We start from the raw sequence: 17,816 nt of genomic DNA, 5'->3' as shown, positions 1-17,816 counted from the left end.
AAGTGAGTATGGCGGATGAGGCAAAACTTCATACCCCAATTCATTTAACTTTTGAAGCAGTTGTTATGCGATGTGCATTAGGGTGTTGGTATGGAGAAGAATTGGGCCCTTTCTGTTGACCAATGCTGGCTGCAGGCATTGCAGTGTTTTGGTGCATCTCATCGATTTGCTGAGCATACTTCTCAGATGTAATGGTTTTGCCAGGATTCAGAAAGCTGTAGTGGGTCAGACCAGCAGCACCTTTTTTGGTGTGGGTTTTGCTTTGGGAAGTGCTTTGAAGCTTCTCCACTCAATCATTGACCCGGTCATCATTGGCTGTCATATAAAATCCACTTTTCATCTCATATCACAATCTGATCAAGAAATGATTCATTGTTATTGCATAGAATAAGAGAAGAGGACACTTCAAAAGATGATTTGTTTTTACTTTCAGTCAGCTCACTTATTGAGCTTTTCCACCTTTCCAAATTGCTTCAAATGCTGAATGAAACAAATGGTCAAACTTGAGTTCTTTGACAAATTCTTGTCTAGTTTTAAGAGGATCAGCTTCCATGATTTCTCTCAATTCGTCGTTATCAACTTCAGATGACTGGCCACTATGCCTGTCATCTTCAAGGCTCTCATCTCCTTTGTAAAACTACTTGAGCCACTACTGCACAATATGTTCATTTCCAGTTCCTGGACAAAATGAGTTGATGCTGGAAGTTGTTTCTGCTTCTTTATGACCCATTTTGCACTTGAATAAGAAAATCTCTTGAATTTGCTTTTTGTGTAACATCATTTCCATAGTCTAAAATAAATATAAAATATATAACAAGTAATGTCATCAGCAAAAAAAAAATTAAAAAAATTTGCATTAAAATAATGTATAACATAACCACATTTATTTAAGAATGTATTCCAATATCAAACAGCAAAGTTCAACAAGCAAAACTGCAATTACTTTTGCACCACAAATATACATACATATATATATATATATATGCTGCTGCTGCTGCTAAGTCGCTTCAGTTGTGTCCGACTCTGTGTGACCTCATAGACGGCAGCCCACCAGGCTCCTCCGTCCCTGGGATTCTCCAGGCAAGAACACTGGAGAGGGTTGCCATTTCCTTCTCCAATGCATGAAAGTGAAAAGTGAAAGTGAAATCACCCAGTCACGTCAGACTCTTTGCGACCCCATGGACGCAGCCCATCAGGCTCCTCTGTCCATGGGATTTTCCAGGCAAAAGCACAGGAGTGGGTTGCCATTGCCTTTTCACACACACACACACACACACACACACACACACACACACACTGAAATATTACTCAGCCATAAAAAAATAAATATTGCTAGCTGCAGAAACGTGTATGGACCTAGAGATCATCCTACTGAGTGAAGTAAATCAGACAAAGACAAATATATATCACTTATACATGGAATCTAAAAAAATAAGATGAATCTATATATAAAACACAGAGTTATGTTTGCTGTAGTAAACTTGCGGTGTTCATAGAAATAAACTTTTGGCTACCAAAGGGGAAAGGGAGAGTGGGGAGGGGAAAAAAAAATTAGGAGTATCGGATTGACAGACGCATGTGTGTGTGTTAAGTCACTTCAGTTTGTGTCCGACTCTTTGCGATCCCATGGACTATAGCCCACCAGACTCCTCTGTCCATGGGATTCTCCAGGCAAGAATACTGGAGTAGGTTGTCATTTCCTTCTCCAGATAGACACATATCACTAAATATAAAATATGTAAGCAACAAGGACTTACTATATAACACAGGGAACTTTATTCAATATTTTGCAATAATCTATAATGGAAAATAATCTGAAAAACTGTGTATAACTGAATCACTTTTTTATATACCTGAAACTTACACAATATTGTAAATCAACTATATTTACAATTTTTAAAAAAGTAAGAAAAGTGTTAAAACATGTTGAAATTGTTTCAACTGTCTTTCAATATGATATGAAGAGGAATACTTAAGAAAATAATTTATTTCTAGGCAGTGACATATCAAGTAAGGGACCATGGAGGTAGTTCATCCTAGTTGCAAGCCATATGGAGATGCATTGTCTGTACATAATTTAAGAAGAGTAACAAACTCTACAAAAGTCTGCCTGCATTTTATTGTTGCCAGGCACTGACCATTCTTACTGCCCCTGCCTTAGAACACTACTGTTCCTGAATTTAGAGTGCTGTCCAAACTCCTAGTTTCAGTGCTGTTTCAAATTCATTGGAGTCTAGTTGGAATTCCAAAATGTGGTATGAAAACATGACCCACTCCTTTATTGTGGCCTCCCTCAGTAATGATATTTGCACTCATTCTCAGAGCAGAAATATACCCTCTTTTTACTCATATGTTCCTTCAGTTCTCTTTTTTCCTTACTACTATTATCTTAGTTCTAACTCCCTTTACATTCTAAATATTTGTATTATTTTATATTGTAAACGTATATGTTCATCTTTTATGTTAGCTATGTAGGAGTAAGTTTTATTTAATTTTTTTGCTTCTCCTATAGAAAAAAAAAAAAAGAAAAATGCTTTATGAAAAAGACACCAGATAGAGATTGTCTTTGATAATATGTTCTTGAGGGATTATAATGGCAAGATACCTTTTGAGTTGGATATGTACATTATTCCTACTTCAGTTGAAAAAATATGTAGTTTAGTGACTTTCTCTCTTGTCCTCGTCAATTTACTCATACTGCTGGCCTTAGTCTGATTACCTTCATCTCTTGTGTCCCAAAATAATCAATAAACAAAAAGTCAAATTATTGATTGCACATGCAACTAAATATGATTATAAAGGGAAAAAATGATTGGATAGCCAAATATAAGTGACTATAGAGATTTTTAAAGCAAGGTAAACTTTGTTATTTCCACATCTACTTGAATAATTCAAAATTAAGATGCTCAACATTGTGTTGACAAGATGGATTTTCCTTATCTCCTTTATATGTGGTATAGAAAATATCATGAAATAAATGAAAGTGTTCCCCAACTAGTCAAGATTTTCTATCATTATTTTTTACTCTGGGATATTTTATATTATTTTTTCCTTAAGTAATTTCACCAAACCCATTTTAGCTAAAAAGCTCTCTTTTATAATTTTTCTCTCTTTTTAAAGAATCTCTAATGTTTTTGACCAGATGTATTCTCTTTTCCTTACCCTCATCCTAATGGCATCAATATTTATTGAATACTTTGCAAAAGCACATGCTTTCATACAATGTTATTTTGTGACTGTTTTATATATGTAAAACAATGTCATGCTCAAAGTGTTTTATATCTTGGAAAAGCCTAAAGAAAAACATTTTAAAACAAAATATCCTAACTTCAACACCCTAGTTATAATCTTTAACAGGATCCTTTGACAGAGTTTTCAAGGGCTCTTCTCCATAGGGAGCTGGACACTGAGGCAGGGCTGCAAATGCAGAGCTTTGATGTCTCTGCCTCATCAGCAGACAGAATCACCCCTACAGTTTTGGGACTCAGCTGAAATAAATAAGAATATATCTTTTTCTTTTTTACTCTATTTTTAGTTGGAGGATAATTGCTTTGCAATATTGTGTTAGTTTCTGCCATACATAAACATGAATCAGCCACAGGCATACACATGTCCCCTCCCTCTTGAGTCTCCCTCCCACCTCCCACCCCATCCCACCCCTTTAGGTCATAACAGAGCACCAGGTCTGAGTTCCCTGCATCACACAGCTATATGAGTGTATTTTAAAACTTAAAAGTTGATGTTGTGTATATTATCTATGGTGAAACAGATCACCAGCCCAGGTTGGGTGCATGAGACAAGTGCTCGGACCTGGTGCACTGGGAAGACCCAGAGGGATCGGGTGGAGAGGGAGGTGGGAGGGGGGACCGGGATGGGGAATACATGTAAATCCATGGCTAATTCATTTCAATGTATGACAAAAACCACTGCAATGATGTAAGGTAATTAGCCTCCAACTAATAAAAATAAATGGAAAAAAAAAGTTGATGTTGACTTTTTCAATTATCCACTTTATTTTTAATTCACTGAAATAATTTCTAAAAGAATCAATCATTTTTATGTAGAAGGCTAGACACTTTATGCACATAATAATGTACCAACTACAGATTCTGCCATGTTAAATTTTGTTTAGATGTCATTACTTCTACCAAGTCAATCCTTAATGTTTTTTAAAGAAGTATAATTTACTTACAACATTATGTTAGGTTCAGGTGTACAACATTCAATATTTTTATAGCACATACTCCATATAAAATTATTATAAAATATTGACTATATTCCTTGTGCTGCACATCATATCCTTGTAGCTTATTTAGTAGTTTGTACCTCTTAATCATCTACTAGTATTTCACTCATCCCTTCCCACTTCTCCCCACTTTGGTAGGTTGTTTTCTGTATCTCGAGTCTGTTTCTGTTTTGCTGTATTTGTTCATTTGTTTTTTTAAAATTCTCATGTAAGAGAAAGTATACAGTACTTGTCTTTATCCAACTTATTTCACTAAGGATAATATGGCATATATACACAATGGAATATTATCAGCCATAAAAATGAAGTTTTGCCATATTATGATAACACTTCTATTTTACTGTTTTTTTTTTTTTTTTTTTTTTAACAAACTCCTCATTGTGGTTTAAGGAGAGAATGTCAGGGCCAAAAATCTATATTCTAAAATGTTTTGAGCCATTTTCTCTTTGAAGAGCCATTTCTGAAGTTTCCATATCTGAAGGCAAGTTATAAACATATGTCTAGAGTTGTTGCTGGTGAACATCTTTACCGTTGTCAATTATATCAACTTAATCTTTGAATGTTAAAACAGGAAAAATGAATTTAACTTTTTGTGTCTATGTGTAGTTATGATATATTGTTATTATTGTTATGTTTCTAAAAAGATATGCTTCATAGGATAAAGTATATGATTTTAAAGTTTCAGTTTTTAGAAAATTGTTGTGTTTCACTGTAGATAATCTTATATTGGATTATGTGTTATTTATTATTACATATGGTCATTTATTTTTTTTCTAGTAGTTTATAATTTTATTCAAATCTTTGTGCAAATTTTCCCTACAGACTTTGGATAAGATTCTGATGTGATATACTAGTCTTATTGTAGGTATTCACCATTTCTAAATTTGCACTGCCAGAAATATACATTATATAATTGTAATTTTGGTAAATGTTTTCATATATTCATATCTCTGATTATTTCAGAGAAGTCTTATTTAGAAAATTACATACTAGGGGGCTTCCCTTGTAGCTCAGTTGGTAATCTGCCTGCAATGCAGGAGACCCGGGTTTGATCCCTGGGTTGGGAAGATCCCCTGGAGAAGGAAATGGCAACTCACTCCAGTATCCTTGCCTGGAAAATCTCATGGACAGAGGAGCCTGGTGGGCTGCAGTACATGGGGTCGCAAAGAGTCGGCACGACTGAGCAACTAACACTTACTTACTTACTTACTTACTAGGCCAGTTACGTAAGTATCAAAGGAAACTGAGTAGGCTAACATTAGTATTAGTTTGATCCATTAGGGATCCTCTCATATACAGATTGAAGGAATCAAATGAAACAAACAGTAAGATTTCTTCCAGCTTCAAATTCTAATTGCAACTAAATAACAATGTGCTAAAATTGAGCACTCTGTCAGGCACATGTCCTCAGCAAAACCTTCAGGGAGGCAGACTCTCCATCTTATAAATGAGAAAAGCGAGACCCTGAAAAACTTGTCCAAAGCAATGGAAGTGAGTTGCAAGTAGAGAGTACAGACAGGTCTTCTGATTTCCAAAATGCCAACCTGCTTCCTAAATGCCAGAGACTGAAGCCCAGAGGAAGTTTACTTTAGTAATATTCACTTGCCTTCATATAATCCACACCAAAATGGGGAGTTTATTAAAAGAAAAACAAGGACAATTTATCTGGTTCCTAACCTGAGAATTTCACCAATAAAACCCCTGGACTCCAAAATAAATGCTCATTTTTTTTTTTTCAAATGAAGAATACATTTAGCTCAGTCCTTTGATTTTCTCCTATATACTAAAATGATAATTTCTATAATAGCTCAGACAAATTTTGTGGATCCCAGGTTTACCGCACCTCTAGTAAAGTATTTTTATTATCTTTAATCCCTTAACTAGGTTTAGTTACAATGTAGATGATGTTTCAGTAAAAACTCTACTATGCAAGATTCATGTGATTTGAGTCCTAATTTTGACTTTTCTACTAAATACAAGTCCTCTGGAACCTTGGTACTTTCATGTAAACACTGCTATAAGTACAATTATACCCTGCAAGTATATTAACATTTAACAAGTATTTTCATAATCAAAAAATAAATATTTTACATCTAATTAAACACAACTTTCAGGGAACATTTGTTATTACCTACGTTTTGACAATGCAGAAACAGATTCACCATGATTAAATCTTGGGGGAGCTTCCCACATCACCATAGCAGACAGTCAAACTAGATGAAATTCCACTTCTATTTTATAAGATTATCTGTGTGATTCATAAAAATTCGTCTACTCAACTTGCTCAATTACATATTCTTTCACAGTTATATTGTGTTTTAATAACTTTCCCGAATAAAGATTAAAATCATCTTAAATCACTATTGGTTTAAATTTCATCAGTCCAAACAATGAGGACTATGAGTAAGGCAAAATCAAAGATACAAAAATAAATAAAACATGGTCTTTTTCCTAAAGAATATTGCCATCTAGTATAGGCAATAAAGTGTTGTTATGGAAGTTGAAGATTTCCATGTTATAAAGAAAGTGATAGAGTTAGGCTATTCTAGTTCCAAGATAGCAGACTCAGTGCTAAGCAAGGAACAAAGAGATGCAATGGGTTGGATGGTGAACACCTGAGTTGACATCAGTCCAAAGAAGAAGCAAATATGGGGCTCTGGCCAAGAGTTGCCATCACAAAATATTGTCTCAGTGATGCCAGTTTTCCAAATTTCCAAGGAATGCCAGAAACCTGGATTTTTACTAGAAATTTTATGATTTTTTAAATGTTGGCGATCAATTTAAAGTATAAAGTAGGTGGTAAAGAAGAAAAGTTCTTAAGTCCCATACAGCCAGGTCGGGAAGATTCCCTGGAGGCGGGCATGGCAACCCACTCCAGTTCTCACTCGGTGAGAATCCCATGGACACAGGAAGCTGGTGGCTACAGTCTATAGGCTTGCAAAGAGTCAAACATGACTGAAGAGACTTAACATGCATAAAAAATAAAAATAACAATTTTATTTTACTTACTATGTGTCAGGCTCTTCTAAATGCTCTGCATTTAGTCTCAAATAACTTCCCGAGATAGATACATTATCATCTCCATTTTAGAGATGAGTAAAACTGAGTCAAATAAGGATTAATTAGCCCCAAATCACACAACTAGTATATGATAGAGATAGGATTCAAAACCAGGCAATTGGCTCAAGAGCACAATGGTGGTTAATGCATCCTTAACGAATACCATCAGTCAGAATTCCCCAGAATTGGTGCTGGGAAGTCAGGGCAGGGTTTTAGAAGGTCCCTGAAGGACCAGATATTAACTCTTCAGTGGATAGATTAAGAAGAGGTCTAAGGGCCCCAGGGAAACAGTAGGACAGTTAGAGAAGTTTAGAAGCTTGAGAAACCTTCAAGGGATTCTTTTCAGCAGCTGCTTATCAACCTGTATGGAAATTTTTATCAAGTAGCTGGCATTATAGGTGTAGCTGAAAATCTCCTGGTTGCACCATTAAGTTGAACACGCAGGGCCTGATGTGTGAAGTGAAATCATTCAGTTGTGTCCGACTCTTTGTGACCCCATGGACTGTAGCCTACCAGGCTCCTCTGTCCATGGGGTTCTCCAGGCAAGAATACTGGAGTGGGTTGCCATTTAGTAAGTACTAAGTAGATGTTAGTCATGATTGTCTTTACCCAGGTACCATGCTTTACTGAGGATCTCTGGTCAAAGATACCTCTTTCTAGGCTACCCCATGGGCCATTAACTCATGAGAGACGATTCCCATTCAGGCAGGCTCTAATCCCTCCCTTATCTAAGCATCTCTAGACTCTGAACACAATAAACTAGGGGAAACTCTCAGAGAGGTGAGGTGGTCTGAGGGTTCCCTGGGAAGTCAGTTACTCATGCTTGTACTCTGCAGCACTGCTATTAAACAGGCAGACTATTTTATAACTAGAGTCTTCAGATATTCAGGAAAACTGGAGCAAGTCTAAACAGAATAGGGGACACTTGAACTAAAGATCGAAAGAAATGAATAAACAAGGTTAGAAAAATCATGAGCACAAACACAGATATGTGTGAACATACAAATCTAACTTATGCTTAATTGAGACAGTCTCAAAATTCCACAACAGGTTGATGCTGATTTCTTTTAACTTTTCCACCAAAGAAGTCTTTCTCACTTTAGAAATATTTCTACTATCATTTCATCGTATGACTTCAGTTCATACACATTTCATATTACAAAATATTTTCATAATTCATATTTTTCTCATCACAACATTTGCTCTAAAAGTTGTTTATGTTGTTTAATATGCTTGTCATTTTGTATTTCAAATCAGTGACTGATCAAATCAGCTAAAAGATTTAACTCTAAATGGATTAACTTTGACATAATTTGACTTAATGTTTCTTTCCAATAGAGTAACCAGTGTTATTTATTATTTGCGTATCACTAGTTCTGTTCATTTACTTTTAATTTTCTCTAACAGTTATCTTCTTAATGTAAATACTTTAAAAAATCTTTATTTTAACCCCTGTGTGAGCTTAGTTGTTTCAGTTATGTCTGACTCTGTGTGACCCTATGGACTGTAGCCTTCCAGGCTCTTCTATCTATAGGGTTTTCCAAGGCAAGAATACCAGAGTGGGTTGCCATGCCCTGCTGTATGGGACTTTCCCAACCCAGGGATTGACTCCATGTCATCCCCTGAATCTTCTGCATTGCAGATGGATTATTTACCACTGAGTCCCACAGGAGGCCCTTAACCCCTGTATACTGGCTATAGTCTGAGGTATAATCATTATTTCACTTACCATACACTTTGATTTTGTTAATGAAGGGAGGTGCATGAAAAAGTAAGCAAATAAAAGCAAAAATCAAGTTTTTTTTGTTTTTGTTTTCTTACTTTTTCATGAACCTCCCCTCATTAACAAAATCAGACTTCGGGTTTGACATGTACACAGTGCTATATTTAAAATGGATAAGCAACAAGTACCAACTGTATAGTATAAGGGGGGAAACTGATTTTAAGTTCTAATGTGTTAGAAATAGTGTTAAAAAGATCACTGACTATAAATTTAAAAGAATATATCAAGGAGAAAATAATTTCATTTCCTTAAAATGTATTCTTCAAAGGAGAAGAAAATGCATTAAAAATATCTTTAGAAAAGATACTTCAAGGAACACATTGCAAACTTACATAATGTTATCTAAAAATATCCATACCTATTAACCATAATTCCCACTTCTGGCAAATTGTTCTAAGAAATAATTCAAAAATTATATTCATGTCCAGTACTAACTTTGTTATAATAGTGAAAACTTGCAAGCAGCGTAGTGATAGCTTATGGTGAATGATGCTGGACCAGCTTCAGGACCAGAGGCCAGGCTTGATCACTCAGAGGTTTTGTTGGCAGAAGTTTTCTTACAGTGAAAAAAGGCAGAGAAAGCTTCTGGCACAGACATCAGAAGGGGGATGGAGAGTGCCCCACACACTAGTCTTGTCTTATCAAGGCCTTACATACTTTTACCAGACCCACTCCCACAACATACATCTTAAATTAGCAAGATTAGAACTAACAATAGAAAGGTCTTACCAGACCCACTCCCACAACATATATCTTAAGATAACAAGATTAGTCAGAAGGTTCTTGTTAAGAAGGAGAAACATGTCCTCAAGCAAGATACATTGTTATATAATCACTGCTGCTGCTGCTAAGTGCTTCAGTCTTGTCTGATTCCGTGCGACCCCATAGAGTGCAGCCCACCAAGCTCCCCCGTCACTAGCACAGAGCTTAAGGAAAAACATACCTTTGAGCAAGATAAATTATTTAGTTGTGTAGTCATTAGCTCTGGGCTTAAAGGAAATAATTTCTTATGTGACTAAGATGAAAAAATGTATGAATAAAAAAAAACATTTCTCCCATTCTCCTCAAGAGTCCTGGACCTCTTTCTCCTCCTTAAGGCCCCTGGATCCCTTCCTACTTGAGGGCCTCAGACTCCTTATCAACCTATTTAAGAATTAGCTCTCTCATTACCCCCTTTTTCTTTTAGAAGAATATGGCTGCTGAGGGGAAAGTGGTGTCACTCTCATTCTGTAGATACTTCCTGCTGGCCAGGGGCACAGGCCCTAAATTGTTGAGGCAGCATATTTTCCTTACCCTTATATTGAGAGTCTCTGATCCAGGCAACCCAAATAATAGTTGGTGGAAGTTGTGGCATTTGTATCAGCTTGAACAACCATTTGTAACCTAAAAGTTTTTGTGTGGCTAGAAACAAATCCAGCTACACAGTTACAGATATAGGGAGCAAACAGCAAAAACAAAAAAACATAATTAAAATGAAAAGTTACATTATATCCATAGTTACATCAGTTCATTTTAGGATTGTTAGATATCATCAGACTAAGAAGAGGTGTCACGTATGATTGTTGTTGGTGAAGGTATTTGCAGAGTTGAAGAAAGTTTTTTCCTTGAAGCAGAGAAACCCACCATGTGAAACCTTCAACGGATGAGGAGGGGAGCTCTCTGCAGACCCAGCAATTAGACTTATTTTGGAGACTGGGTCCGACGGACTGTGCAGAAGCGTGGCCATGAGGAGCTACCTCTCGTCAAGGTCAGGGGCAGCGACCGTGAGCGCCAGGCTGCAACAGCGCAGGAGCGGCCAAGAGGAGCTACCCCACGTCCGAGGTCAGGGGCGGCGGCGGAGAGGAGCTACCCCACGCCCAAAGCCAGAGGCGATGGCCGAGAGAAGCTACTCCAGGCCTCCTGGCGGCCGCACAGAGGAGCTACCCCACCTCCAAGGAGCGGTTGCTGCAGGGCACAGGAGGGCTGAGAGGAGCTACTCCACGTTCAAGGTCAGGAGGGGCGGCCATGAGAAGATACCCCTCATCCAAGGTAAGGAGCAGTGGCTGCGCTTTGGCTGGAGCAGCCGTGAAGAGATACCCCACGTCCAAGGTAAGAGAAACCCAAGTAAGACGGGGTAGGTGTTGCGAGAGGTCATCAGAGGGCAGACACTAAAACCATAATCACAGAAAACTAGCCAGCTTGATCACAGGACCACAGTCTTGTCTAACTCAGTGAAACTAAGCCATGCTGTGTGGGGCCACCCAAGACGGTCGGGTCATGGTGGAGAGGTCTGACAGAATGTGGTCCACTGGAGAAGGGAATGGCAAACCACTTCAGTATTCTTGCCTTGAGAACCCCATGAACAGTATGAGAAGGCAAAATGATAGGATACTGAAAGAGGAACTCCCCAGGTCGGTAGGTGCCCAATATGCTACTGGAGATCAGTGGAGAAATAACTCCAGAAAGAATGAAGGGATGGAGCCAAAGCAAAAACAATACCCAGTTGTGGATGGGACTGGTGATAGAAGCAAGGTCTGATGCTGTAAAGAGCAATATTGCATAGGAATCTGGAAATGTTAGGTCCATGAATCAAGGCAAATTGGAAGTGGTCAAAAACAGGAGATGGCCAGAGTGAATGTTGACATTCTAGGAATCAGCTAACTATAATGGACTGGAATGGGTGAATTTAATCAGATGACCATTATATCTACTACTGTGGGCAGGAATCCCTTAGAAGAAATGGAGTAGCCATCATGGTCAACAAAAGAGTCTGAAAGCAGTACTTGGATGCAATCTCAAAAATGACAGAATGATCTCTGTTCGTTTCCAAGGCAAACCATTCATTATCATGGTAATCCAAGCCTGTGCCCTAACTAGTAACCCCGAAGAAGCTGAAGTTGAACAGTTCTATCAAGACCTACAAGACCTTTTAGAACTAATACCCAAAAAGGATGTCCTTTTCATTATAGGGGACTGGAATGCAAAAGTAGGAAGTCAAGAAACACCTGGAGTAACAGGAAAATTTGGCCTTGGAATACAGAATGAAGCAGGGCAAAGGCTAATAGAGTTTTGCCAAGAGAAAGCACTTAGCAAACATCCTCTTCCAACAACACAAGAGAAGACTCTACACATGGACATCACTAGATGGTCAACACCAAAATCAGATTGATTATATTCTTTGCAGCCAAAGATGGAGAAGCTTTATACAGTCAGCAAAAACAAGACTGGGAGCTGACTGTGGCTCAGACCATGAACTCCTTATTGCCAAATTCAGACTTAAACTGAAGAAAGTAAGGAAAACCACTAGACCATTCAGGTATGACCTAAATCAAATCCCTTGTGGCTATACAGTGGAAGTGAAAATAGATTTAAGGGACTAGATCTGATAGACAGAGTGCCTGATGAACTATGGATGAAGGTTCATGACATTGTATAGGAGACAGGGATCAAGACCATCTCCATGGAAAAGAAATGCAAAAAGGCAAAATGGTTGTCTGAGGAGGCCTTAAAAATAGCTGTGAAAGGAAGAGAAGTGAAAAGCAAAGAAGAAAAGGAAAAATATTCCAATTTGAATGCAGAGTTCCAAAGAATAGCAAGGAGAGATAAGAAAGCCTTCCTCAGAGATCAATGCAAAGAAATAGAGGAAAACAACAGAATGGGAAAGACTAGAGATCTCTTCAAGAAAATTAGAGATACCAAGGGAACATTTCATGCAAAGATGGGCTCAATAAAGGACAGAAATGGTATGGACCTAACAGAAGAAGAAGATATTAAGAAGAGGTGGCAAGAATACACAGAAGAACTGTACAAAAAAGATCTTCATGACCCAGATAATCATGATGGTGTGATCACTCACTTAGAGCCAGACATTCTGGAATGTGAAGTCAAGTGGGCCTTAGGAAGCATCACTACGAACAAAGCTAGTGGAGGTGATGGAATTCCAGTTGAGCTATTTCAAATCCTAAAATGTGATGCTGTAAAAGTGCTGCACGCAAAATGCCAGCAAATTTGGAAAACTGAGCAGTGACCACAGGACTGGAAAATGTCAGTTTTCATTCCAATTCCAAAGAAAGGCAATCCCAATGAATGCCCAAACTACTGCACATTTGTACCCATCTCACAGGCTAGTAAAATAATGCTCAAAATTCTCCAAACCAGGCTTCAGCAATATGTGAACTCTGAAATTCCAGATGTTCCAGCTGGTTTTAGAAAAGGCAGAGGAACCAGAGTTCAAATTGCCAACATTCACTGGATCATCAAAAAAGCAATGGAGTTCCAGAAAAACATATTTCTGCTTTATTGACTATGCCAAAGCCTTTGATTGTGTGGATCACAATAAACCGTGGAACATTCTGAATGAGATGGGCATACCAGACCATCTGACCTGCCTCTTGAGAAACCTATATGCAGGTCAGGAAGCAACAGTTAGAAGTGGACATGGAACAACAGACTGGTTCCAAATAGGAAAAGGAGTACGTCAAGGCTGTATGTTGTCACCCTGCTTATTTAACTTATATGCAGAGTACATCATGAGAAACACTGGGCTAGATGAAGCACAAGCTGGAATCAAGATTTCTGGGAGAAATATCAATAATCTCAGATATGCAGATGACACCACCCTTATGGCAGAAAGTGGAGAGGAACTAAAAAGCCTCTTGATGAAAGTGAAAGAGGAGAGTGAAAAAGTTGGCTTAAACCTCAACATTCAGAAAACTAAGATCATGGCATCTGGTCCCATCACCTCATGGAAAATAGATGGGAGACAGTGAAACAGTGTCAGACTATTTTTGGGGGGCTCCAAAATCACTGCAGATGGTGATTGCAGCCATGAAATTAAAAGACGCTTACTCCTTAGAAGGAAAGTTATGACCAACCTAGATAGCATATTAAAAAGCAGAGACACTACTTTGCCAACAAAGGTCCATCTAGTCAAGGCTATGGTTTTTCCAGTGGTCATGTATGGATGTGAGAGTTGGACTGTGAAGAAAGCTGAGCGCCAAAGAATTGATGCTTTTGAACTGTGGTGTTGGAGAAGACTCTTGAGAGTCTCTTGGACTGCAAGGAGATCCAACCAGTCCATCCTAAAGGAGATCAGTCCTGGGCATTGGAAGGACTGATGTTGAAGCTGCAACTCCAATACTTTGGCCACCTGATGCGAAGAGTTGACTCACTGGAAAAGACCCTGATGCTGGGAGAGATTGAGGACAGGAGGAGAAGGGGACGACAGAGGATGAGATGGTTGGATGACATCACCGACTCAATGGACATGGGTTTGGGTGGACTCTGGGAGTTGGTGATGGACAGGGAGGCCTGGTGTGTTGCAGTCCATGGGGTCGCAAAGAGTCAGACACGACTGAGTTCTTGAACTAAACTGAACTGAACCAAGTGGAGATAGGCAGAAGTGCAACTAATATGTATAAGAAAAGAAAATAGAGAAGATGGTCACTGCAAGAGTACATAGAGGTCCAAGAAAATCTTATGTTGCTTTTAGGAGGAAAAGTCTTACAATTATTTTAATACTTCATGAAAGAAGTCAATAAAAAAGAAGACATTAAAGAGAGGAGTAAAAGCAAAGGAGGCTAGAATATACAATGGGGCAAAGACAGCCTCTTCAATAAGTGGTGCTGGGAAAATTGGACAGCTACATGTAAAAGAATGAAATTAGAACACTTCCTAACACCATACACAAAGATAAACTCAAATGGATTAAAGACCTAAATGTAAGACCAGAAACTGTAAAACTCTTAGAGGAAAACATAGGCAGAACACTTGATGACATAAATCAAGGCAAGATCCTCTATGACCCACCTTCTAGAATAATGGAAATAAAAACAAAAGTAAGCAAGTGGTACCTAGTTAAACTTAAAAGTGTTTGCACAGCAAATGAAACTATAAGCAAGGTGAAAAGACACCCCCTAGAATGGGAGAAAATAATAGCAAATGAAACAACTGACAAAAGATTAATTTCCAAAATATACACGATCATACAACTCAATGCCAGAAAAGCAAACAACCCAATCAAAAAGTGGGGAAAAGACCTAAACAGACATTTTTCCAAAGAAGACATACAGATGGCTAACAAACACATGAAAAGATGCTCAACATCACTCATTATTAGAGAAATGCAAATCAAAACTACAATGAGATATCACCTCACACCAGTCAGAATGGCCATCATCAAAAAGTCTACAAACAATAAATGCTGGAGAGGGTGTGGAGAAAAGGGAATGCTCTTGCACTGTTGGTGGGAATGTAAATTGATACAGCCACTATGGAAGATGGTATGGAGATTCCTTAAAAAACTAGGAATAAAACTACCATATGACCCAGCAATCCCATTCCTAGGCATATACCCTGAGGAAACAAAATTGAAAAAGACACATGTATCCCATTGTTCATTGCAGCACTATTTACAATAGCTAGAACATGGAAGCAAGTTAAATGTCCATCAACAGATAAATGGATAAAGTTGTGGTACATATACACAATGGAATATTACTCAGTCATAAAAAGGAACACATTTGAGTCAGTTCTAATGAGGTGGATGAACCTAGAGCCTATTATACAGAGTGAAGATAAGTCAGAAAGAGAAAGATAAATATTGTATACTAATGCATATATACAGAATCTAGAAAAATGGTACTGAAGAATTTATTTTCAGGGCAGCAATGGAGAAACAGACATAGAGAACAGACTTATGGACATGGGGAGAGGGGAGGAGAGGGTGAGATGTATGGAGAGAGTAACATGGAAACTTACATTACCATATGTAAAATAGACAGCCAATGGGAATTTGCTATATGTCTCAGGAAACTCAAACAGGGGCTCTGTATCAACCTAGAAGGGTGGGATGGGGAGGGAGATGGGAGGGAGGTTCAAAAGGGAGGGATATATGTATACCTATGGCTGATTCATGTTGAGTTTTGATAGAAAACAGCAAGATTTTGTAAAGCAATTATCCTTCAACTAAAAAATAAATAAATTTTAAAAAAGAGAGAGGAGAAAAAGGATAAAGCATGATCCCTGAAAGGGAAAAAATGATGGACAACTTTAACATATCTCCTTCCATAAGAGGAGGTAAAGAAGATAGAAGGTTAGAAGAGAGAAGAGGACAGATATGGAGGAAGTGAAGAATTAGGAGTAGGAAATACATAAGGGAATTGTCAACATTTGATGTGTACTTTTTCAAATGGTGCAACTGATCCTCAGGAAGATTAATTTCACCTAATGAGTGGCAGAATCTGAATTTAAAACCAATTTTAAATCTTTATATTTCTTATCCATTCTGGAGGTCAGACAGTAGGGGATATGAGAAACCAAAGGTTTAAGAAGAATGGAAGTGGTTTGACATAGTCATAGCAAAGAATGGGAAAAAAGCAACTCAGGAAACAAAAATGTTTACTGCCCATAGGAATTGAAGACATGAAGTTTCAGTAGCAGCAATCTGCACAGGGAAATTATTTTTCTCCAGCAAATTTCCATTTGAGTTGTGAAAGGTACAAGGTTGAGGTTTTGTAATCATACAGACTCAGGAAGACAATGACAAAAATAAGTTGAAGATACTGGTGAACAAGAGGCTAAAATAATGAAACATGAAATCCAAGATTAACAATAAGAAGTGAAATTTGGAAAAACTGGTAAAGAACTTAGTCAAGGGATTGAGTATTCCTAGATGGAACCTTTTTAGATATTAACCTAGATATTAACCTTGAGGTTAATATATTGACTAAAATAAAACGGGACTTGAGTAAGTACTTTCTAATAAATTAATGCATGAATTACAACCAGGCCCAACCATGTGAAAGTATAAGGCCATAAGGGACATTTGATTAAGAACTCTCCATAAATAATTCTAAATGGGTTTTTTTAAATGTCCAATAAGACCTGATGGTAACCCAATAGGTTGACATAATCAGAACAACTTTCCTAGATAAAATATTGTGTGTATTCCTTCACACAATGGAAGGAGTGGCAGACTTTATTTTTTGGGGGCTCCAAAATCACTGCAGATGGTGATTGCAGCCATGAAATAAAAGATGCTTACTCCTTGGAAGGAAAATTATGACCAACCTAGACAACATATTTAAAAGCAGAGACATTACTTTGCCAACAAATGTCCATCTAGTCAAGGCTATGGTTTTTCCAGTGGTCATGTATGGATGTGAGAGTTGGACTGTGAAGAAAGCTGAGAGCCAAAGAATTGATGCTTTTGAACTGTGGTGTTGGAGAAGACTTTTGAGATTCCCTTGGACTGCAAGGAGTTCCAACCAGTCCTTTCTAAAGGAGATCAGTCCTGGGTGTTCATTGGAAGGACTGATGCTGAAGCTGAAACTCCAATACTTTGGCCACCTCATGCGAAGAGTTGACTCATTGGAAAAGACCGTGATGCTGGGAGGGATTGGGGGCAGGAGAGGAGATGACAGAGGATGAGATGGCTGAATGGCATCACTGACTCAATGGACATGACTTTGGGTAAACTCCGGGAATTGGTGATGGACAGGGAGACCTGGCATGCTGCGATTCATGGGGTCACAAAGATTTGGACACTACTGAGCAACTGAATTGAAATGAACTGAACTGAAGTCCTTCAAAGTTTTCTCAAGAAAGCTAAGAGAAAGAACAGCTTCTGCTGCTGACAATCTGCTCCATAATGGCTCTGTACCCTCAACCCATTAATTTCACCTTTCTATCAGAAATTTTTTCATCATATGTATTCTCAAAATAAGGTGTACCTTATTTCCAGGTTAG

General features: G+C 38.0%; 1 protein-coding gene across 1 annotated transcript in view; it reads right to left on the bottom strand.

The window, feature by feature from the left end:
* LGSN (lengsin, lens protein with glutamine synthetase domain) overlaps window positions 1-2,738 on the bottom strand; it is a gene marked incomplete at its 5' end in the record, with an annotated part of 28,773 nt that extends 26,035 nt beyond the window's left edge. Inside the window, one exon of the mRNA XM_070463915.1 lies at window positions 2,606-2,738. Within this exon, the coding sequence (XP_070320016.1) occupies window positions 2,606-2,738 (133 nt within the window). The remainder of the gene's footprint in view (window positions 1-2,605) is intronic.
* Between the last annotated feature and the right edge of the window lie 15,078 nt (window positions 2,739-17,816).

This window comes from Odocoileus virginianus, unplaced genomic scaffold (genome assembly GCF_023699985.2).
Source record: "Odocoileus virginianus isolate 20LAN1187 ecotype Illinois unplaced genomic scaffold, Ovbor_1.2 Unplaced_Contig_9, whole genome shotgun sequence".
Taxonomy (NCBI): domain Eukaryota; kingdom Metazoa; phylum Chordata; class Mammalia; order Artiodactyla; family Cervidae; genus Odocoileus; species Odocoileus virginianus.
This window is presented reverse-complemented; position numbering and strand designations above follow the sequence as displayed.